Source organism: Bos taurus, chromosome 22, assembly GCF_002263795.3.
Source record: "Bos taurus isolate L1 Dominette 01449 registration number 42190680 breed Hereford chromosome 22, ARS-UCD2.0, whole genome shotgun sequence".
Taxonomy (NCBI): Eukaryota; Metazoa; Chordata; class Mammalia; order Artiodactyla; family Bovidae; genus Bos; species Bos taurus.
The window spans coordinates 58040075-58063449 of NC_037349.1; the positions used below are offsets into that span (position 1 = coordinate 58040075).

General features: G+C 55.0%; 1 protein-coding gene and 1 non-coding gene across 4 annotated transcripts; one reads left to right on the plus strand and one right to left on the minus strand.

The window, feature by feature from the left end:
• The first annotated feature begins 197 nt into the window (after positions 1-197).
• Positions 198-23167, plus strand: XPC (XPC complex subunit, DNA damage recognition and repair factor). Of its 3 annotated transcripts, none has more exons than XM_005223141.5 (16): positions 198-308; positions 6329-6512; positions 8632-8750; positions 11523-11646; positions 12539-12623; positions 13422-13579; positions 13845-13965; positions 15643-15732; positions 16516-17394; positions 17930-18090; positions 19199-19280; positions 20102-20236; positions 20319-20488; positions 20962-21055; positions 21381-21470; positions 22426-23166. In XM_005223141.5, exons 1-16 carry the CDS (start codon positions 221-223, stop codon positions 22630-22632), a joined length of 2787 nt encoding a protein of 928 aa, XP_005223198.2. In that variant the 5' UTR covers positions 198-220; the 3' UTR covers positions 22633-23166. The 3 variants fall into 3 exon arrangements, with proteins under 3 accessions (XP_005223198.2, NP_001192837.2, XP_059735672.1); NM_001205908.2 differs by having other exon boundaries at positions 221-308; positions 6317-6512; positions 22426-23167; XM_059879689.1 differs by lacking the exons at positions 198-308; positions 6329-6512; positions 11523-11646 and having other exon boundaries at positions 8662-8750.
• Positions 10493-10611, minus strand: LOC112443528 (5S ribosomal RNA). Its single transcript, XR_003031942.1, has one exon. It is a non-coding gene; the product is annotated as a 5S ribosomal RNA (ribosomal RNA).
• Positions 23168-23375: the final 208 nt, after the last annotated feature.

The window sequence follows — 23375 nt, forward strand, 5'->3', positions numbered from 1 at the left end:
ACGCGAGAACGCAACGCACCGGAAGTAGAAAGGAATCGGTCTTGCGGCTTCTCGCTTCCGGCAGCTGGCATTGGTACTCCGGGGCTGGGGCGGAGTGGGGTGTGGCCTACGCGAGGGGGCGGGGCCGCTGTCGCCCCGCCTCGGGGCGGAGCCAGCTCGCGGGCAGCGTCCGGCGCCGGCGCGGTGCGTCCCTTCCCAGGCGAGTCTTGCCCGGGCAGAGATGGCGCGGAGACGCGCGGCTGGCCGGGGTCCCCGCGGCCAGACGGCCAAGGGCGAAACCAAAGCCCGGCGCAAGGAGGAGGAGGCGGGTGAGAGCAAGGCCGAGCCGGGCTTGAAGGGGAGAGGCTGGAGGAGGGCAGGAGGCAGGCCGGGCGCGGGGAGGGCAAGGCCGGCCTCCCGCGGGTGCGGGTAGGCAATCCTGCGCCCACCTGCGCGGAGGAGACCGGGTCCCGGTGACCGCGGGAGGCAGGCGGCGTGCGCCCGCCCCGGGCCACTCCGACGTCGCTGCGCCTTTGCCCTCCGTGCAGGATGCGCACTGAGCGGTTCCGCCAATCCTGGCCGGACCGCGAGCTCCCCTGCGCAGTCTCTTCCTGCGCCCTGCCGCCCGCAGGGTCAAGTCCGGTCTCCTGGCAGATGCAGAGGGCGAATAGGCAAAAGGCGCTGGTTTTGTGCCCCCACGAGACCAGCGGACCCGTACTTAAGAGTGCGGGAGTGTGCTGATCTCCTGAACAGTAGTTGTTCAGTCGCTACGTCCTGCCCGACACTTTGCGACCCCACGGCCTGCAGCACGCCAGGCTTCCTTAACGGTACCTTCAGCTAAATCCCACCCCTAGACCCCCAGATTTCGGATCCCAGCCGACTTCTCCACGTGCATATCGAATAGGTTTCTTATATTTGTCCTGGGCAAACTAAACCTGCCCCTTCCCCACTTATCCCCCCCTCATTGATCACTTCATCACTTGTTAGAACAAACCCCTCTTCTTTACACTGCACACCTCCAGGCCTTCAGCAAGCTCTGTCATTTCCACCTCAGAACCCTGTCTCAAATCTCTCCACTTCTCTTTATTTTCCTGGCCACACCTCCTGCCCAAGCCACCTTCACTTTTCAGTTGAACGACTGCAATCGTCTGTTTACTAACGTTAACCCTAGGGTTAGGGTTAGAGTTCTCCATGCAGCAGCAAGTGATCTTAAGAAAAAAAGAAATGAGATCTTGCCACGCTCCTACTTCAAACGCTCTGGCTTCCACTGCTCTTGGCATAAAATCTAGATTCCTCAAACGGCCTACAAGACCCTACATGATTTCGCTGCTGCTCTCTCCTCTCCCAGACAATCTCCTTTTTGGCCTCCTTTGGGTTCCTCAGGCACCCCGCGTTATTTCTCACCTGAGCCTTTGCCTTTGATGTTCCTTCTCCCTTGAATGTTCTTCGCGGCTTTTGCCATGGCTGCCTTCTTTTCCTGCAGGTCTCAACCCAGGCACTCCTTGAGTGTCTTGCCTAAGGTGGTCTTTCCCAGGTACACCTCATCACAGAGGATCTTGGTGATTTAGTTGCTTCCTTTTTGACCTGTCTTAACCAGATAAGCTTATGAAAACATGTCTGTCTTTTTGCTGTATCTCATCTTGTCCTCTCCACTTCTCTGCATATACTAAGTGCAAATAACTTTGTAATGCATGCAGTAGAAGGAATTTCTGGGGTACCTCATATACCTGAGTAGACGATTGGGCCGAATCACTAGTAAGGCCCCCTATGACTCTAGATTGCGTAATTCTGTGATTCTGCAGGGTGGCTGTGAGTTTTCAGTGAGATGGCACATCAGGCTCCGGGCTTGGTCTGGGTGAGGTGATCAGATGGGCTAACTCTATCACTCAGCCCACGTGTAGGCAAGGGGGGCACTCAAGCCGCATTTGCCCTCTGCGAGCCAGAGTGCTGCAGTAAGTTTCCAAGGCAGCTTCCGGGAAGAGCTGTGGTTTTGGCTGCAGCTGAAATTGATTTGGTGACTCGTCTTTGGTGACTCGTCTTTGGTGACTGGTCAGCGTAGTGTATAACAGCACCACAGTGCATGCAAATAAAGCTGATGCTGCGCTGCTTTCAACAGCCATCTCTTTGGCTTCCCATTATAGCTTTGTTTCTATTAGGGCCCCTGTAGTTTCTACATGTTCGATCTCAACATTCCTTCGTCGATTTACTCCTTCATCATTAGCTCCTTCAGCAGATACTTACTGAGCACCTGGCTATTTTCAGGCCCAGTTATCGGCACTGGAAGGGTAGCAGTCAACAGGACAGGCAAGGTTCTGCTCTCATGATGCTTGTAATCTTTGGGGAAGGGGAGGTTGGACAAACAAGTTAAAAAGCAAATTCCCATGGTGCCAGGAGCCATGAAGAAGGCAGAGTAGGTCTCTGTAATAAAACTGGCATGGGCACAGGGAAGATGCCGCAGAGTCAGAATCAGTGGCCAAAGAGTCCTGTCCGAGGACACGGTGCTTTCAGCCAATTACTGACTGTAATGAGGGGCCTTTTGTAGGATGTGGGCAGAGGAATCAGTAAGTTTAAAACTCTTAGAAAGGAATGTTTTAGAATTGAGGTGAGAGAAATAACTGGGACCCTTAGGTTGGAGACCAGACTAAGGAGTTTGTATTTAATTCTTACTGCTGTGAGGTGCTGCCGGCAGTTCTAAGCAGGTGGGGTTTTTTGGTTGTTGTTAAATTAGTAGCTGGCTGAGCAAGCCCAGTGGTTAATTCCCGCCCTGCTCAAAGAACCAGGTTACATAACAGTGTAGCTCAGTCAGCCGTCCACAGGTTGCACGTCTGTGGATTCAAGCAAAGTTCAATCCGAGGTTAGTTAAATCCACAGATTTGGGGCCAGGGGTCCAGAACGGACGGCTGGCTCTAGCAGACAGCTCTAGATCTTGCAGAGTCTTGGAACATGGCCGCTTTCTAAATTATAGTTGAGTTATTTTAGCATTAGTTCAGATGTACAACAATGATTGGATATTGGATTATATTCCATATAAGGGCTCCCCTGGTGGCTCAAACAGTAAAGAGTTCACCTGCAATGCAGGAGACCTGGGTTCAATCCCTGGGTCAGGAAGATCCCCTGGAGAATGCAATGGCCACCCACTCCAGTATTCTTGCCTGGAGAATTCTACGGACAGAGAAGCCTGACAGGCTACAGTCCATGGGGTCACAAATCGGACCTGACTGAGCGACCAACACTTTCACACTTAATACTCCATATAAAGTTATTACAAAGGATCGACCATATCCCTGTGTTACACATGACATCCTGGTAATTTACTGACTGTATGCCTGCCACTTGGTGCCTCTTAATCGTCTTCCCCTATCTTGCCTCTCCCCTACCCCTTTCCCCACTGGTGGCCACTAATTTGTTCTCTGTATCTGTGAGTCTGTTTTTGTTTTATTTGTTCATTTATTTTTTAGATTCTGTATACAAGGGAAAACATGGTGTTTGTCTTTCTCTTTATCACCAAGCATAATATCCTCCATGTTGTTGCGAATGGCAGCATTTCTTTTTTATGACTGATACTTCTGGTTCCTTTAGATGGTAGGTTAGGTTGTTGGAGACTTCTCCTGTTTCTGGAGGTGGGGCTGTATTGCTCTAAGCTTCCCTCTTAAAACTGCTTTCGCTGTGTCCTGTGGATTTTGTAAACTTGTGTTTTTATTTTCGCCGTCCTGCGGCATTTCCTGATTTTCTCTACGGTATCATGAGTCATCGTTGGCTGGTTGCTTTGTGTAGCATCCTGTTTAGTCTCGTGGATTTGTGCTTCATTTTTCTCCTGTAATTGATTTCTGGTTTCATGCTGCTGTCATCGGAAAAGATCCTTAATACCTTTTCAGTCTTGGATTTGTTGGGACTCGTTTTGTGGCTAGCATGCGGTCGATCGATCCTGGAAAAGGTTCCATGCGCACTTGAAAAGACTGTGTTCTGCTGTTTTGGACACAGTGTCTTGAAGTTACCTATTAAGTTCATCTGGTCCAATGTGTCATTTAAGGCACCGTTAACCTTATTGATTTTTCTTTCTGAATGATCTGTCCGGTAGGTGGGGTGTTGAAGTCGCCTACAATTATTGTATTACTGTCAACTTCTCCCTTTATTTGTGTTAATATTTTCTGCATATATTCAGATGCTTCTATGTTAGGTGCATATATGTTTATCAGTGGTATCGTTTTCTTGTATTGAGCCCTTTATCGTTATATAATGCCTTTGTCTATTATTATAGACTTTGTTTTATGGTCTATCTTGCCTGATACGATTGTTGCTGTCTGAGCTATATTTTAGCTTCCATTTGCATGGAATGTCTAGATAATAGCTTCCTTGATACCCTGGCGCATACACAAAACACACAAAGAATTTAGGAAAAGAACGTTACCATGTGTCTACCGTCCAGAAACCACCGCCCCTAGACAATCCTGTGTTTCTTTCTAGTCTGTGGTAGAAACTCTGCAAACAACTGCACCCTTAGCGTTGCCTCGAGTGTCTTTTTCCTCCGTCTTAAAAGATGACCAGGTTATATCACTGTGTGACCGTACCGTGATTAATCGTTTAATTACTGTCCATTTAATGGATGGGCGTCCAGACTTTAAAACTTTTGGATACTTTGACTACTGATACTATAAACTGTCTTTTGACTCACAGTTTGTTCCCCTTGTTCTCACTTTCAACTTCTCTATTTCTCTATTCAAAGCACAGAAACGCACACCTCTGCCTTTTAACCAACCAAGTTTAGAGAGGAAGAAACAGTACTTCTGAAGCAACTTCCCACCTGCATGTTTAGACTAGACAGTATTTAGCATCTTATTAACAGAGGGCTAAAAACCATTGTAAGATCTAGAAATCCTGGTTTTCAGTATGCCCTACCAAATTGTCAGGTCATAAATAAACTTTTGGCCTTGAAATAAGAAATCTGAAGAAACAGAACTGAATCAGTGATTTTAGCCAGCATTAAAACAAACGCTGCTAAATAAGGTGAAATGTATTAAAATTTAGTTGTTTCTTTTTTAGCTCAAAAAGGGAGAGTCTTTTTCTTCCATGCAAAATTGTATTCTTGGGGACTAAAAATACGTATCCAGGGAGTCAGCAGTTCAAACCATAAATGAAAGGAATGAATTAATTTGACACTTTAGGTTAATATCACAGCTCCTTTTGGAACCTCAAAAAAGGTTAGGGTATTTTTGTTTTGCAATATTAACTGAAGCAGAGTTGTGCAGAGGAAAAAAGATGATTTATTTCAGATTTAAGAGAATTTGCCTGACTATAATAGAAAAATATTTTCCCCTGTTGTATTAATATATTATAACATATGTAATATAGTTATATGTTAAGAGACCATACCCTAGTTGAACTAAAACGAATAGTGTATGGATGTTTTATATTTCCTTGTAACAACATGTTATTATTTTATTTATTAATTATTAATAATGGTTAGTTATTAAAACAGTTGTTTTTCAATTACTGCTAACTTATTCCAACCTTAAGGCTGCTGAGGGGCTTCCCAGGTGGAGCCAGTGGTAGAGAACCCACCTGCCAATGCAGGAGACATAAGAGACACAGGTTCAATTTCTGGTTCAAAAGATCCCCTGGAGGAGGGCATGGCAACCTACTCCAGTATTCTTGCTTGGAAAATGCCATGGACAGAGGAGCCTGGCAAGCTATAGTCCATGGGGTTGCACAGAGTTGGACACGACTGAAATGACTTATACACACAAGCTTGTGTGAGTGACATTTGGGTTAGATTGGATAGATTTCATAAAGTATGTGTTTTGAGTAGCGTTTGGTTTTAAAAGACAGCAGAAGCTTAGATTAGGGGAAATCATTGTTGTTCAGTTGCTCAGTCGTGTCTGACTCTTTGCGGCCCCATGGACTGCAGCACACCAGGCTTCCCTGTCCTTCACACTCAGACGTGTATAAACTTGAAGCTCTGCACTTAGTAGGAGTGGATTATCCCTAAAATAATTAGTCTCAGCAGGAAGTAACGAGCAAAGTGGTAACTAGTGGACTGATGCGTTTTCCTTGCTGGACATTAGGTAAAATTTCAGGTTTGCAGTTTAGGTTTTATGGGTCGTGTGCTGCTGTCTCTATAGCCTTAGGAGGTAGAACAGAGTAACTGATGAAGGAAGCGTGTAGTGTGCAGACCAGCTGGAGGCGGAAGGGGCCGAACGCTGCTTGTTGACCAAATGTGGGATGTTGATGGGTGTCTGGAGAGAGGTTACCAGGGAGGACTTCTGTGACCCTGCACACGAACCTGCAATGTCTCCGCTTTTCCTATGTCCCTCCTCTCGTGTTCCGTGTGGTCATCTATATGTCTTCGAAGATGAGAAACCGCTAAAGAAGAGCCCTCCCACAAAAGTTTCCCGAGGAAAGCGGAAGAGAGGCTGTGGTGATGCTGGGGGCTCAGCAGATGGTCCAGTGAGAAGGAAGGCGGCCAAGGTTTCCGTGAAATCTGAAGAGCCCCAGGTTATAAAGGATGAAGCCCTCAGCGATGGGGAAGATTTCAGGTGAGATGGCAGAAAACGTCTTGACCGGGTCCATCAGGGAAGTATGACCAAGGAAACCTGGTCTTGTTGCTCGTCTCTGGGGTCTGTGGAAAAGGTGGGATCTTTAAACACATCTAGGTAGCGCTCGGGCTGCTGGTAAGACTGGAAGAGTCGTGGTGACTGTGTAGGTCACCTCCCAGCCTCTGCAGATGAGGACCACAGCTTGCAGAGAGTGCGTTACTCGTGGCTACACAGCTAGATGGTGGCAGGAGCCAGGATGAGACGCAGGTCTTCAGCTCCTGGCCCGGTGCTGTTTCTACCACACAGACATTAGGTACTTGAGGCGTTGCCCCGACGTCCCAGCTGCGTCCTGTCCTGCTCCCCTTGGGTTCGCGCTGCTCCTGCCCAGCTGGACGCCCCCTTTCACTCGACACATGCTCACAGTCTGCCTGCAGCCTGGAAGCGTTCTGCAACCTTGACGATGCAGAACAGAACTCACCTGCCCCTCGGCTCCCTCTCCTCCTCTGGCTTCTTGCTGCATCTCTGAAGAGTGTAACTCACCTGCCTTGTGTTACACTTGCTTGTGTCCAAGCCACACACCCCTGTGAGCTCTCAGACGTCCGTTATATTTACTTGTGTCTCCATCATACCTTCCTGTGAGTGCACAGACGGCTGTTACACTTGCTTGTGTCCAAGCCACACACCCCTGTGAGCTCTCAGACAGCTGTTACACTTACTTGTGTCTCCATCATACCCTCCTGTGAGTGCACAGACGCCTGTTACACTTGCTTGTGTCCATGCCGCACACGCCTGTGAGCTCTCAGGCGGCCGGAACCACGCCGGCTCATCTCTGTATGCCCCTTGGCATCTAGGGCAGGGCCTCTTACAGTGACTGAGTGTATTGATAATGTGGTGAACCATGCGTGTAGACCTCGTGATCACTTGATCATCTGCCTCCGGGGAATGCTGGGGGAGGGGTGGGGGTGCAGGCTGGAGGACCAACGGAGAGGCCGCAGTTCCCGCTTTGCGTCAGAGACCAGCCCTCTCGGTGTCGGCTCTCCCGGCGTCCCCCAGTCCCGGCTGGGAGGTAGCCCAGGACAGGGCAGCTGTGGGAAGGAGCACGGGGGCACGTGGACTCACCACCGTCATTCGCCTCCTCTTCCCTAAGACTCTTCCTTGCAATGCCACTGAGCTTCCCGCTTCCCGCTCCCACCTGCTGGATTCTTTCTGCAGAGAAGTCCACGTACAGATCAGCCAGGACGCTGCCAGGGAGAGCCCGGCTCCCCTTTTTGCCTCTAGGCTGGGAAGTGACATTTCTCCCACGTTTACTCTTAAGGGGATATTTTTGTTTCTGTGCTTTTGAAAGGAAGCGGCAGGCTACAAAGGGAATGCCTTGTCTTTTTAGAGCTGCAGTCTGAAGCTTGTTAATTTAAGTATTTGTGCTAAAATCTTGGGTAATATCCTCACTGGACACCATGTGTCAAATCTTACAAAAACTAAAAGTAACTCGGGGCTCTAAAGATGTTTTATGTGTGAACTTGCAGGAATACTAACATGTTGCGTGTGAACAAGCACTGAGTCCTGAGCCGGGGTGTAGCCAGCTGCGCATCTGCAGAGTTGTGTGCCTCCGCTCCCGCCGTCCGTGTTCCTCATGACACACCCCCACGTGCCTAGGAGTTAAATTCTGCCAGCCTCAGTCGCCTTTCATCTTGCCCCTCAGAGGCGGCGAGCGGCAGCGAGTGTAATCCTTCCCTCTTTCTTGCTGGCGTCTGGCTGCACACGTGCGCTCGGGCATCATGGCTTCTCCTTCTGGGCCCTGCATTCTCTTCGTGGTCTCGTCTCCCTTTCCTGTCTGTTTGCAGACAGCTGTTCCCCTTCACACAGCCTCAGGGTGCGGGTTCATCACGCTCCTCCTGTTTCCGAAGACACGTCTAGTATTAGACCCCCGATCAGAGCCCATCCTGCTGGGAACCCGAGGCCCAGGATAATGCAGGGCGTGAGGCTCAGAGCTCCCAAACCATCTTCAACTAACGGCAGCAGATTCATAGTAAACAGAAGGAGCCTTGAAAGGGGAGCTTAGCTTCCCCACGGCACCGGGACGTGCGCGCTTTCTTCACCTTCCTCTGTGATCTCTGCGCAGGGACTTGCCGAGCGCCCGCAGGAAGGGCCAGCCCCCGGAGAGAGAGGCCGCTGCGGACAAAGGCAGCTGCGAGGGGGACGACGAGGAAGACAGTGAGGAGGACTGGGAAGAAGTGGAAGGTAAATGACCCCCTCTGCTCCCAGAACGGTTCATCCTGTTTGCCTGCTTGGTTCTGTTCGGGGTCATGTCACGGCAGCCCTGTCCTTTTCTTGGAAAACGAGGAAGACAAAGATAAGGTCGCAGTAGGGACTTGCTTTGGTGTAAGGAACAGTTCACGACCAGGGCGCCCCAGAGGGTTGTGCCTTCTCTCCCTGCGGGGCACTCAGTGAGAGAGGCGCGTGCTCGCGCGTGCCTCGGGTCCAGCTTGGCCCCTCGCGCAGCGGTGTGCGCGAGTGCGTCCAGCGGTGCGAGCTGAGCTTGCTCTCGGGACGGTCGGTGAGCCCTGCGCAGCCCCTGTGAGCCAGGTGGCTGTGGGAGAGCGTGACGGGCCTGGCGCATCCCGTACTCGAGTAAACAGCGGCCAGGCTCACCGTCCTTGAGCCCACCTTCCTGGCAGGGCTTTTCCTAGCTTTTCCTTTTGAAAGTGTTCAAACCTACAAAGAAATGCAGCCTGGAATCCAGGCTCTCTTCGCCTCAATGCCCTGACTTGACTGTTGGGCCGTAGGGACCCTGTCTCTCTTTCTGTAACTCTGCTGGTGGGACTACGCGAAAGTAAGTCACAGACATCCTGACTCTTCACCTGTAATACTTCAGCGTTTATCTCCTGAGAGTAAGGCATTGTCCCACCTGATGAAATACTGTCATCACCTAATCAAGGCCCTGATTACTGTGAGATGATCCATTATAGCTGCCTTTTTTTCTTGTTTCCGCCCTGCCCACGCCCAGTGCAGGATCTAATCAAGGTATTTGGTTTCTCTAATCTAGAGCAGAGGCTCCACCCACCACAGCAGCAGGATCTTAGTCCCCTGCCCAGGAACTGAACCGTGCCCCCTGCATGGGAGTGAGGAGCTCTAACCACTGGGACACCAGGGAAGCCCCCCGCCCCCGCCCCACTGCTCTGCTTTTCTTTGTTCTTAGTCATTAAGTCCTGCCGACTCTGTGACCCCATGGACAGCAGCTCGCCAGGGTCTCATGTCCTCGAGTATCTCCTGGAGTTTGCTCCAATTCATAGCACTGTCTTTTTTTTTTTTTTTTCATTTTGGCAGAGTCCTGGCCTCTTGTTCTGTCTCATGTTCTGGTTTATCATGATGGTTAGCTTGTTTGAATGCCCTCCTGCCTGTGCTATGAACCGTGAGTCCAAAGACCTGGTTGCCTTTAGAGTAAACGTTCTTTGGCAGGAATACTGCCGATGATAATGCTCCGTATCATCACCGAGCTCTGCGCCTCGTAGCGCGTCCACTAAGAGGCACCTGGCGTTGGGTGGTCCTGCGGGCGATGCTAAGCTCGACCGTGTCTGTGGCCCTGCCTGGCTGTGCCAGTGTAAAGGCTCATTTTCCTTCTGAGTCTCTGTGAAGATCCTGTGCACCAGTCCTTTTCTACTTAATGGTGTCGGTGTGATCTTGACTGAATCAAAGATTATTATAGTGAGCATTGCAAGGTGGCAATGTTTTGATTGTCGTTTCGCAAATAATTATTAGCTGACTGATTTGTAAAGCAGAGGTCTCCGTTTTAAGGACTTTTTATTTAGTCATTTCTTTCGGGTATCACTGTGGACGTTAAAATTCAACTACGTCAGCAGTTATCCTCTTTAGCCTTTTGACCTTCAGATTGCCCCCACATTTGGCGAGCAGGAGCCCCTTTAAGCAGCCGCGCTGTGGTGTCTAACGTGGCCTCAGTAGTTTCTGAGAATGTTGTTTTTTTTTTTTTTTAGCACCCGGTATTCCCAGGCGGTCTCCCATCCAAGTACTAACCAGGCCCGACCCTGCTTAGCTTCCGAGATCAGACGAGATCGGGCGCGTTCAGGGTGGTATGGCCGTAGACCTGAGAATGTTTTTGTTCTCTGGCGCAACAGATGTACGGGTGTTCCAGGGTCTCCCTGCGGCAGAGCTGGAATCGGCCCTGTTCATTTTAGTAGGAGCTGGCACACAGGAGCCAGGGTCCCAACACCGGGTGTGCTCACTGCTTCTAGGTCCAGAGCTGCTTTGAAAGGCTTAGCTAATGAAGTTCACTGTTACATTCAGTTCAGCAGAGTTAAGTTCGGCTGGTGACCGACTCTAGTACTCTCGCCTGGAAAATCCCACGGACGGAGGAGCCTGGTAGGCTGCAGTCCATGGGGTCGCAGAGAGTCAGACACGACTGAGCGGCTTCACTTTAACTTTTCACTTTCCTGCACTGGAGAAGGAATTGGCACCCCACTCCAGTGTTCTTGCCTGGAGAATGCCAGGGACGGCAGAGCCTGGTGGGCCGCTGTCTGTGGGGTCACAAAAGAGTTAGACACAACTGATGCGCCTTAGCAGCAGCAGCAGCAGTGTTTACAAGCAGTGTAGCGGAGAAGGAGATGAAAAAGATGCATGCCTCACCATGCACACGTTTACAGTCGAGTCTGAAGTCATACCTCTACAAAGTGAGCTGTGGGCGGACTTTACTGTAATAATACGGAGAGCAAGACACGGCTCCCACGCCCCGGCTTCATGGCCCCAGGGTCTGTGTCTGACTCACCCCCCGTCCCTGTGTCTGTGGATCTTCCCCCAGGGCTGTTGCTCTGGGCGCTCATGCAGGTTAGTGAGACACCTGGACGTGCGCGCTCAGGGCCTCTCCTAGGAACTCGGAGCAGGGGTCTCGACAGTTTCCTGCCTCACTTCCTCCACCCCAGCAGAACCTTGTTGTTGTTCAGTACACTGCCTCTTATAACAATAATTGTTATCATTGATCTAAAAAATTACTGTTGCTAGAAGTTAGTGAGCCCGTGCCGGGTGACGTGGGGGAAAGCGGAGCCTTCTCTGCATCTGCTCTGCCCGTGAAGCCAGTGGAGATAGAGATTGAGACACCGGAGCAGGTGAAGGCCAGAGAAAGAAGGTACGATCAAGCACTTGCTTCTAGATTTCCGTCACGTCTCACCATCGGCAGCTGCTCCCCAGGAAAGCTTTTGGAAAGCACATAGGAGACGCGGGCTGAGTGTCCAGGTTGTCAGGAGCCTTAGGCGAGAGAGCCCTGGGCTCACCTCGAGGACTTGAAGGCGAAACCTTTGTGTCCAGGCGAGCGCAGACGTGCCAGGGGCCGTGCAGGGCGCCTGTTACCGTACTGACTCTTCAGGACAGCGTGCGAGTGAGGGCTGAGGAACGTTTCAGCTGTGAGTGGAGGAGCCCCGATCTGTGTCTGTCAGGCTGATGGGACACCCCAGCTCGTGTCCCGCGGCATCGCAGCAGGGCCTGTGGCAGTGCCCCCGTGGTTGGGGGCCTCCCCCACTCCTTCCAGGGGTCTCCGGTCCCTCTGCAGCCCCTGGTGGCCTGGCTGTATGCAGTGCATCTCCTGGTAGTTAACTGGTCCTGAGTCTCCCATGTGATAGGCACTTTATCAGGCGTCAAGGAGGTAGATAAAAGAAATCGTTCAAGAGGTTTTCTTAAAAGGGCTTGAGACAGAGACGAGAGGGATCTTACAGCAGAACAGCATTGCACAGACAAGCGACGTGTGCTGACTTAACGCCAAGGCAGTGGCCCCAGGAAGTGGGCAGTCGGGGGGTGGGCAGAAGGGAGGTCCTGGGGCAGCCGCTCTGGAGGCCTGGCAGGTGCGGGTCAGGGGAGGGAATGACCTGAGCCAGGGTTTGCGGGCGAGGAGGCGCAGGACGGGCCAGCGGCAGGTCTGCTGGGTAGCGCGGCCTGAGTCATTGCCCCCAAAAGGTGTCGGCGGGGACGGGCGAGTGGGGTCAGGCCTCCCCCTCCACTTCAGGATTGTTCAATGTGCGTTGCAGTGAAAAGATCAAAATGGAGTTTGAGACGTATCTTCGGAGAATGATGAAACGTTTCAGTAAGGAGGTTCACGAGGACACGCACAAGGTAAGGAGCGGCAGGCGGTGGGGGGGCAGACGGGCCGCTCCGACGAGGGGGTGGTGTGTGGGGCACTGGCGCTCCATCAGCCACGCCTCCGGCTCTCCTGAAGCGAGGTGGGGTGATAAGGGGGTGACAGTGACCTCTGCCCGGGAGGGCACATGAGGTGTCAGCTCAGCACTCCGCTCAGCCGACCGGTAACACTGGGTCTGGCCTCAGCTGAAGGCGCGGCGGCTCCTGACTTCAGCTGGTACTTACTGGACACACACTGAGGCCTTGAGAGGAGCCTGGCGTTGTGGGGAGAGAGACTTGCACAGAGCTTGTCCTCTACTGTTCAAGGCTTTCTGTCTCACAGATGGAACAGGACAGACCTCAGAACAGGGAGACCTAGGAAGCAGAGCGAGGGGAGATCAGTGCGGGCCCCAGCAGCTGAGGAAGGCCTCATTTAAGAGAGGGGTCGGGGCGGGTCAGGGGAGGATGGCGCGGGGAGAGGCCGTACTGACGGTCCTTTAGACCCCAGGCTTCCTAACGTTTCATCCACAGATCCTTCAGGATGCACCTCCAAAAGACAAGACCTCTTAGAGAAAGGAAGTTTGTATTTTGCAGCTTTGAGATTTGTCTCTCTGAGGGAAGGAGCATCTAGAGAGAAGAGGGGGTGAAAGACAGAGCCTTGGGAAACGGCAGTGTTAGGAGTTCTACGTTTTTGTATATAGAAATGACGGCAGGTATTTCCTGTCCTCGAAACGTCACTGAATTTGGCAGCCAAACTCCCTCTGGTCTTCAGGCTTCCCATTTCCCTCTTCTCAGGTTCACCTGCTGTGTCTGCTGGCAAACGGCTTCTACCGAAACAGCATCTGCAACCAGCCAGACCTGCAAGCCATTGGCCTCTCCATCATCCCAACGCGCTTCACCAAAGTGCCACCCCGAGACGTGGACGTCTCCTACCTGTCCAACCTGGTGAAATGGTAGGGCCCTGCGGCCTGTCCTGCAGAGCGTAGGGCAGGATTTGGGTCTCAGAGGCTGGGTGCAGGTCCGTCCCACAGACCCTCCTCGAGGGGAAGGTCTGGGCTGGGTCTTCAGGAGTTGGCCAGACAGGCTGGGAAGAGGAGCACGGGGAGGGGGGCTCCTGAGCCCCTCTTGAGGCTCCCCATTGTGGGTTCTGGCCGTAGGAGAACGAGGTTTCTCTTTGCTCTGGCCTCTCACACAGAGAAGTACCTGGTTTCTCTCCAGGTTCATCGGAACGTTTACAGTGAACGCGGAACTCTCGACCAACGAGCAGGACGGCCTGCAGACGACGCTGGAGCGGAGATTTGCTATTTACTCGGCAAGAGACGACGAGGAGCTGGTCCACGTGAGTGGCGCCCCTGGCAGCAGTGCTCTGTAGGTCTGTGAGCCAACGACAGCGGCGGTCACGTGCCACGCACCAGTCAGGCTGTTTTACAAACACTTCCTTGCTCAGTTCTCATAAGATAAAAACAGGTACCCGAGCTCAGAGAAGCGGAATCACTTGCTTAGGGCCAGTCTGAGCACTGGAGTCAGGACTGGGGCCATCCTGAGCGCTGAAAGCTGCCCCTCTCCCGTCTCCCCTCGGCGTCCTGGGGTAGAGCGCTTCGTTCGTGGTCAGGTGCCCTACAGCTGTGTACAGTATTCGAAAGTAGTGTCTAAAAGTCCCAAGGAGGGACTTCCCTGGTGGTCCAGTGGCTAAGACTTGCATGCTCCCAGTGAAGGGGGCTTGGGTTCGAACCCTGGTCTGGGAACTAGATCCCAGATGCCACAAGTAAGACCAGTGCAGCCATAATAAATAAACATTAAAAAAAAAAAACAAAAAGGCGTAATGTTGGCTGCAGAAGTCCTTCAAGGGGGTTTCCTCACCATCCACATCGGGCAGTGACCTGGCAGACGGCTGTGCGGCGAGGAGGTTCTGTCCAGGAGCCATGGCGAAGAGCTTCTGTGCACACAGGCTTTGTCACACGCTCACAATCCCCTCAGGTAGAGCTCCATCTCAGCGAAACACGTAGAAACGTGGTTTTATCCTCGTGGTTTTATCCTCGAAGATTCCTGTCAGTGCCTGTGCTTGTGTCGGAGCCTCAGATTCTGTTCAGGGAAAGAGACAGACATTTTGTATCTTTAGAGACCATATGACCAGCATCTTTACTTTCTCTTCTGATGTGGCTTGAAAACGTCTGAGTATCTGGCCAGGAATTGTGCTGTTTGACCACCAGCCAGAGGAGAACAGTGGTATTTCAGTATCACCCTCCCAGACTGTTCCTGTGTGTCTCTGTACACCTTTTCTTCCTGAAGTTTTATTAAGCAAAAACAATAGTTGTTTTGTTCTGTTTTTTAAGAAAAAGAAGTGAGCAGTTCCGTTCACAGTGCTGTATAACCACTGCCTACTCCCAAATCCCGTCTGCTGCCCCGGAAGGGAGCCCCGTGCCCACCGCACAGCAACTCCATTCCCTGTCGGAAGGGGGCCCCGTGCCCACCGCACAGCCACTCCGTTCCCCGGCCTCCCAGCTCCCCGGTAGCTGGCAGCCGCCGGCCTGGGTCTGTCTCTGTGGATTCATAGTTTGGATACTTCACATGTACAGTCAGGCTCATATCTGCCACCTCTGCGTTCACAGACTCACTGACTGCCGATCAGACGTCTCCCTACAGGGTTGAGCCCGCAGAGGCGGGACCTGAGGGTACAGAGGGCCGGCTGCTGTACCCTGTTGTGGGGCGGCATCATAGGCTCTGGAGCGCAAGCGGGTCCTGGGAGCGGTCCTTGCAGGTAGCCGAGGGACAGCTCCGTGCGACCTTCCATGTCCGGCTCCTTTGACTTGCCGTGTCTTCAGGGGTCACTCACCACACGGGATCACTCCAGTCCTTACTTCTCCCGAGGACAAGCATGTTGCTCTTTCTCATTGTAGATACCTCTGCTGCTTCTCCAGGCCCTGCACCTCCCTACCTGCGTCAGGGTTCACTCACCACACGGGATTTCTCCAGTCCTTCCTCCCAAGGACGAGCATGTTGTTCTTTCTCATTGTAGATATTTCTGCTGCTTCTCCGGGCCCTGCATCTCCCTACCCGCCTCGTACTGTCTCTGCAGCCAGTTCCTCTGAAGTTATCAGCAGAGAAGGTGACGTTCCTGGGCCTTCCAGAGGAAAGGCTGGGTGGTCAGGGAGGAGTGAGAAATTACCTGAGACTTAAACAGACCTGCTCCTGAGACTGCTTTTAAAGGCTTCCTCCGAGTGGGCCTGGCTCAGGCGCTGTGCAGGGAAGCTGTGTGCAGGGCGGGCATCCAGCAGCCTGGGCTTTGCATGTGCAGAGGGGCCTGCGGGCCGGGCTACTTGGTGCTCTCGTTTCTCGTCTGTGGATGGTACAGTAAAGAGGTCCTCGTCCTCCTCAGTGGTGTGGGGTGAGGATGGGGAGCCTCTGAACTCTGCCGTCACCCAGGAAGGGGGGTGAACGCTGCTCCTTGGGGGTGCTGGCACTGTCTGAAATTTGGTCCAGAAGTCAAGTTTTAATAATTTCTGAATTCTTAATAATGCGATTTTCCTTGAAAAGTGCCTTATGTGTAAGATGGGTACTCCTGCTGAGGAAACTGAAACTCAGCGGTGACATGATTTATCCAAATCACATAAAACTAAGATGCAGAAGTGGAATGTGAACCCGAGTTTGTCTGTTCCCACATCCTGTGCTCACTTTACAGTGAGAAGAATCAGACTGTGGGCTCCTTTCGGGTGCTGTAGAATTTAGTAAACGCTTTCTCACCCCCGCTGGAGGGCAGCCAGCCCGTCACTGAGCTGGGGACCTCTCGTGTATGCTGGCGCTCCAGCGGGACTTAGGCCTGTTAGATGGCAGAATCTTTATCGTATCATTAGCTAAAGATAAAAAGCAGAAATTTCCTGTTCTGTTTAAGGGAAAGAAACCTTGCAAGGAAAGATCCACAGAGGCCCCTGGGGGCTCCTCAGAAGCTGCCAGCCACGCTCCTGGAAAGCCCAGCGGAGGAAGCGGAGGAGAGCACGCGTCTTCTGGGGGCGCTGGTGGGGCCCGTGCCAGAGGGAAGGGGGGCAAGGCGGCCGCAGGCAGGAGGCCGCGGGGGGAGTCCCCGTCCAGCGGGGAGGACGCGGGCCAGGCTCGGGGGCAGAGGCGGGGGACCCAGAGGCGAGCGCAGGCCCGGAGGCGGCGGGTGGCCGCCAAGGTGTCCTACAAGGAGGAGAGCGGGAGTGATGCAGCCAGCAGTGGCTCTGACTTTGAGCCTTCCAGCGAGGACAGCTGCCGCCCGTCCGACGAGGATTCCGAGCCCGGCCTGCCGAGGCCGCGGAGGGCCCCCGCCCCTCAGAGGACGAAGGCGGGGTCCAAGAGCAGGTCCAAGTCCCAGCAGGGAAGCCGCGGTCTGCGCCCTGGCTTCGTAGAAGCATCGGCGAGCGCTGCGGGCAGTAAGCGGAAGGGAGGCAAGAAGCCGTCGGGGGACGGCGGGAAGGCAGGCAGACAGGGAGCGGCCGGCGTGGACCAGTGGCTGGAGGTGTTCTTGGAGCGCGAGGAGAAGTGGGTGTGTGTGGACTGCGTGCACGGCGTGGTGGGCCAGCCCCTGACCTGCTACCAGTACGCCACCAAGCCCGTGACCTACGTCGTGGGCATCGACGGCGCCGGCTGCGTGCGCGACGTCACGCAGAGGTACGACCCCGCCTGGCTGACAGCGACCCGCAAGAGCCGCGTGGACGCTGCCTGGTGGGCGGAGACCCTGCGCCCCTACCGGAGCCCGCTGGTGGACAGGGAGCAGCGGGAGGATCAGGAGGTAAGGACCGGGCGTAGCGCCGGGCCCGCGCTGAGGGGTTCGGAGTGTTGCCTCAGTTAATGGTCAGAGCGGCTGGGGCGCTCTGATTAAATCAAGCTGGGGTAATTGCAGCCTTGATTTCACCAGCTGCACATTGAGGCTCTGAGAGAGGAGCGGACTTGGTATTGGAACCCAGGTTGCTCTGGCTCCAAAGCCTGTGTTCTTGCAGTCATTGCCCGGTTAGAAATGTGAAGCTTGATGTAAGTCAGGTAAGTCGTCCCAAGTAAAAGAGGAAGACACTCAGTGTAGCCCCCGCTCAGCGTGCGCCCGCGCACAGCATCCCTGCCGCGACCCAGGACTCCGCTCCCAGGAGGAGTGCGGAGGGCTGAGGAGGTGCCTTGTCGGTTGCGGGGCGCGCCCAGAGCTCGCTCTTGCCTGGAGAATCCCATGGACAGAGGACCCTGTCGGGCTACATACAGTCTGTGGGGTCGCAAAGAGTCAGACAGGACTAAGCACGCATGTAGCACACTCGGCAGACTCTCTCTGGCCTTTGCAGTTTCAGGCGAAGCACCTGGACCAGCCTCTGCCCACCGTCATCGGCACGTATAAAAACCACCCTCTCTACGCTCTCAAGAGGCACCTCCTCAAGTATGAGGCCATTTACCCTGAGACGGCCGCTGTTCTCGGGTACTGCCGCGGGGAGGCCGTCTACTCCAGGTGCGGAGCCGCCCAGTGGGGCTCGCGGCCTTCCGAGGGCCGGGAGATGAGTTTGACTGCGCATGCGTGCCGTGTGCAGCGGCGGGGGTGGGACGTGGGGGAGTGTGTAACAGCTTAAAGCCTGAAAGTTAAAACCGCAGGGATTAAAAGATCGGGGGCAGGCCGATCTTATAGGAGGAAAAATAAGTAGGGCGGGTAAGGTTTATATGGGCAATTAAAAAAAAAAAAAAAAAAAACCCAAAACTGAAGTCAAACGAACACATAAAAGGAAGGAGTAAAGGGTTTATAGTGAAAATTAAAATCACTGGATATTTTAAAAGGTATAGAGTTTCAGCCTGGGAGGATGAGAAGTTCAGGCGACGATGGTGGTGATGGTTACGTAACAGTGCCACAGCTACAGGCCTGAAGATGGTTCAGGTGGTAAATTGTATGTTACGTGTGTCTTTTCTGCAGTAAAGAGAAATTGCCAAAGAGGAAGGAGAAATAAACATGGAAAATGAGCGTAAAATACATGTAGTTATAACTGAACAAAGTTTTAATAACATGAGTAAAACATAACAACCAGAAGAAGACATTTAAGAAATGGTAATAGGAAATAAGTAACTTTTTAAGAACATTGACCTACAAGACCAAAAAATAGACGATGTTCTTGGTAAATGGGAAAAGAAAGGCAAAAAAGGAAACTTCGGGAAATGCACAGGAGTAGGTGATTCAAGTGCCCTGCCTGGGAGCTACCTCCTGCGGGTGAATCCTGAGGGGTTAGGGTCTGTGTGGGAGCTCCCTGTCCCCTGCCTGGTCAGGGGCCCCCGCCGCCACCTAGACACTTGTTCCTCTCTTTCTCTATCTGGGGTTGAGCAGCCGACTAAACCCTAAGGCAGGGGGGACACACCTGACCTGCACGGCTGGGGCTCTCTGCCCCCCCAACCCAGCTGCCGGGACCTCCCCGTGGAAGGAGGTGCTGTGTGCGGCCGTTGGGGTTGGGGTCTGAGTGGACACGTCCCCCACAAGATGGCAGGCCGTGGGCCTCCCCAGGGCCCTGGGCGAGGCAGCGGGGCGCTCGGTGCTTCGGTGGGTGTGAGCGGTCCTCTGTCTCCCGCCCGCTCCTCAGGGACTGTGTGCACACGCTGCACTCCAGGGACACGTGGCTGAAACAGGCGCGTGTGGTGCGGCTCGGAGAAGTGCCCTACAAGGTGAGAGCCGCGGGACGGGAGGCGGCCGCGCCCCGGGGCAGGGGAAGACCGTGGGCACGCGGGAGAGCGGGGCGGGAAAGCAGCCCTCCGACCCCCGGCGTGTGCCTGAGGCCCTGGGGTCAGATCTGTGTCCCCTGCGTGTTCAGAGAGGCCATAGCCCCGCTTAGTGTGGACACGCCCACACCAGCTCTCTGTGGTCTCTGCTGAGCCTTGGAGTTGGCATCACACATGAATTTTACAGACAGGAAAGCAGGAGCTGAGAAAGGGCAGCTTGTCCGAGGCCTGGGCTAGTGAGACAGCGGCCCCAGGGCCCTGCCCTGGCCTCAGTGCTACACCGGGTCGGTCGACTGCCCAGAGACCTGTGAATTCAGCACAGATCGCAAGGCTGGGATGGGACACGGGACCCAGTTCAGCCAGCAGAGAACAGTGTGGGCAGTCGTGAGCCACGGGCGCTTCTGAGAGATCCCTGGGAGGAGCCCTTTGGGTTGTTGAGACCTGGGGAGCTGGGCCGGGTAGGGGGCCTCTGGTTCGTGGGAAGGGATTGAGGCACAGGGAGCGGGTCACGGCCCAAAGCAGGCCTGTCGCTCACCAGCCGTGGAAACATCTCGAGTCCACTGTCCCCTTCAGTGATGGACACAGGACACAGTTTAAGGCCGTGACGGGGGGTGAACTACTCACACCTCCTAGATTGCTCACCTCTTAATACGGGCTGATGCTAATGACGCACCCACCTCTGGGCCTGCGGGAAAGGGTGTACTGAGCTCAGTACCCAGTGCGCTGGGAGCGCGTGGTGTGAGCGGTGGCTACTCCCTCTGGTGTAGATGGTGAAAGGCTACTCCAACCGGGCCCGGAGAGCCCGCCAGGCCGAGCCGCAGCTGCACGACTACAACGACCTGGGCCTGTTTGGCAGATGGCAGACCGAGGAGTACCAGCCGCCGGTGGCCGTGGACGGGAAGGTAAGGAGGGCCGTGTCCGCGGGGGCCGGGACCAGGCCGCCTCCCTCTGCGGCTGGCTGGACCTGGGCGCCTCCCTCCGCAGGTGCCCCGGAACGAGTTTGGGAACGTGTACCTGTTCCTGCCCAGCATGATGCCCGTGGGCTGCGTCCAGTTGAACCTGCCCAACCTGCACCGCGTGGCCCGGAAGCTGAACATCGACTGCGCGCAGGCCGTCACCGGCTTCGACTTCCACAAAGGCTACTGCCATCCCATGTGTGTGAGGGGCGCGCCACCGCGGCGGGGAGGCAGGGCGGCAGGCCGCGTGGGGGCGAGGCCCCGGCCCTTACTTTCAGGGTTTTCCTCTGGATTTGCAGGATCAGCCTTGATCCTTGACCTTTTCACACTTTCCCTCTGGGGCTTCTGTCCAGAGGCTGCAAAGCCGGTGAAACCGGCACCCTGAGGTGCCAGGTTAAACACTGTTCCGAGGGCGCTCAGGGTGACCGAGCAGCATGCTTCCTGGCTGGTGGCCTCGGCCTGTTCCCGCGGTGGAGGAGGAGAGGGGAGGGTCCATCGGCCCGCCTTCCGCCCGGGTGGTGTCTGCCAACAGCCCTGGCCAGGACGGTGGGCCACCGGCCAGGAAGTCCTTCAGGGCCCGAGTGCTTAGGGCTGGCCGGCTGTCCCCACGGCGGGGAGCAGAGAGGCCAGAGCAGGCGCGGGCTTAAGGACCACGTGTGCTGACCCCGCAGAACCGACGGCTACGTGGTCTGCGAGGAGTACAGAGACGTGCTCCTGACCGCCTGGGAGAACGAGCAGGCGCTCATAGAGAAGAAGGAGAAGGAGGTGAGCGGGTGGCCGGGGGCACACAAGGCGGGGCTGCCCCCCGGGCCGCCTGCACCACGGCTGTGAGGAGCGGGGAGCCGGGCCTCGCATGCTTTCCGCTTCCGACTGCTTCCTAAAGGGATCTGCTGTGGTCCAGGGCCCCCCCATTCTCCCCAAAACACCTCAGAACTGGTACCGGTTAAGGAGAGGGGTTTGGCTTTGGTGCCTCTCCTGTGTATTGCTTCATGAGGCATAGACCAAGCGGCTCTGCCGACCCGCTGTGTCCCCTGTATCTGTTCCTGAATGGCCGTGCTTAGCATCTCCCATTCTCTGTCCGCCTCTGCAGAAGAGGGAGAAGCGGGCTCTGGGGAACTGGAAGCTGCTGGTCAAAGGGCTGCTGATCCGGGAGCGGCTGAAGCTTCGCTACGGGGCCCAGGTCAGTGTGGTCCCCGGAGGCTGACGTGCCTGGGGGAGGGCCGCAGACCTGTGTCTCCTGGGCCGTGTCCTGTCCGTGTTGAGAAAGGTGTCCTGGAGTCAGGCCGTGGGCCCTGCCCTGTCTACACAGGGTGCCCGCCGTGGGCTGGGCCCGGTGCTGAGCCCACTTGGGCGGACAGGTGTCTGCACCTCCTGGCCTCATACTGCCCCTGGGGCTGCGACCACCCCCTCAGGCCCGCCCGCCCCCAGTGCTCATTCAGGCCCTTCTGCAGCACTGTGGCCCCTAAGGGCTCCCGTGGGGGCACAGTCACACGGAGTGGTGCGTCAGTGCCGGGTCAGACGTGGAGACGTGCTCTGGCAGCATCTGACCACCCCCCCGCCCCACCTGCATCTGCTCCCTCCTCAGATCCCTGATGCCCCCTCTCCCAGCTCTGTGTTCCCACGGGCTCCTTCCTCCTGCCCGAGCTTTCTGCCCCTGCCTCCCCAGACTCGAGGCCTCCAGGGCTGCTCCCTCGGAACATCCGACACCGACTGTTAGTGCTTTAAGTATTTGGGCACTTTTTTGGTTCAAAACCCAGGCAATCAGTGCAGAGCGCCACTGGCAGTCAGCTGCTGGGCTGGTCGCAGCTCCGTGCGGGCAGTCCCTTGGCTTTGGTCACAGCTCCGTGCGGGCAGTCCCTTGGCCTTGGCAGCCCCGAGGGCAGTCCCTTGGCCTTGGTCGCAGCTCCCTGCGGGCAGTCCCTTGGCCTTGGCAGCTCCCTGCGGGCAGTCCCTTGGCCTTGGCAGCCCCGCGGGCAGTCCCTTGGCCTTGGTCGCAGCTCCGCGGGCAGTCCCTTGGCCTTGGCAGCTCTGCGGGCAGTCCCTTGGCCCCGCATCCCACGGCCACGCTCCTGGACGCGTGGGCTTCCTGACGCCACCGCTTCTCCTGTCTCCCCCGCCCTGGCCCGGCCCCCCAGAGTGAGGCAGCCGCTCCCCACACGGATGTGGGAGGCGGGCTCTCATCAGATGAGGAGGAGGGGACCAGCTCTCAAGCAGAAGCGGCCAGGATCCTAGCGGCCTCCTGGCCCCAAAACCGAGAGGCTGAGAAGCCAAAGTGCCCCAGGAAGACCAGGAGAGAGAAGAAGGAAGCGGCTGCCCACCTGTTCCCGTTTGAGAAGCTGTGACGCGACCAGTCACCTCCTTGGCGGCTCGGCTCTGCCCCAGACTCTGCTCCCGGGCAGAGTCCTCCTGCGTCCGCACTCGAGCCGCTGCAGACGGCTCAGGCCCGGCCTCGGGGGCCCCCTTGCTCCTCAGGCAGCTCCCTGACGCTGTGTGCAGGCGGAGCGGGTCAGCGCAGGCCCCCTCAGGCGATACTGCTGCCTGCTTTGCCAGGAACACTTCAGGGCAGCAGAGGACTAGAACGAAGAGCCACAACAGGAAAAACAACGAGACTTGCATGTTACTAAGAGGCTTCCCCGGTGGCACTGGTGGCAAAGAACCCGCCTGGCAGTGCAGAGACGAGAGAGACACGTGTTTGGTCCTCGGGTCAAGAAGATCCCCGGAGGAGGGCGTGACTTAAAAGTTAGGAAGAATGGATCAGTGTTTAACCAGATTTTATTCATTATTGGATCCATGTATAAAGCCCTGAACACTGTAGATGTTTAGGAGAAATAACTTTTGTAACATTTTGAGAAAAAAATAAAGCATTTATCTAAAAAGGCTTGGCTCTACATCTTTCAGATTTTGCATCAGCTAAGGACACCTGGGTGACAGTGCTGTGTACACAGGTCGGTTGTGTTCAGTCGCTCAGTCGTCTGACTCTGTGACCCCACAGACTGCAGCACGCCAGGCTCCCCTGTCCTTCACTGTCTCCCGGAGCTTGTTCAAACCCTTGTCCATTGAGTCAGTGATGCCATCTAACCATCTC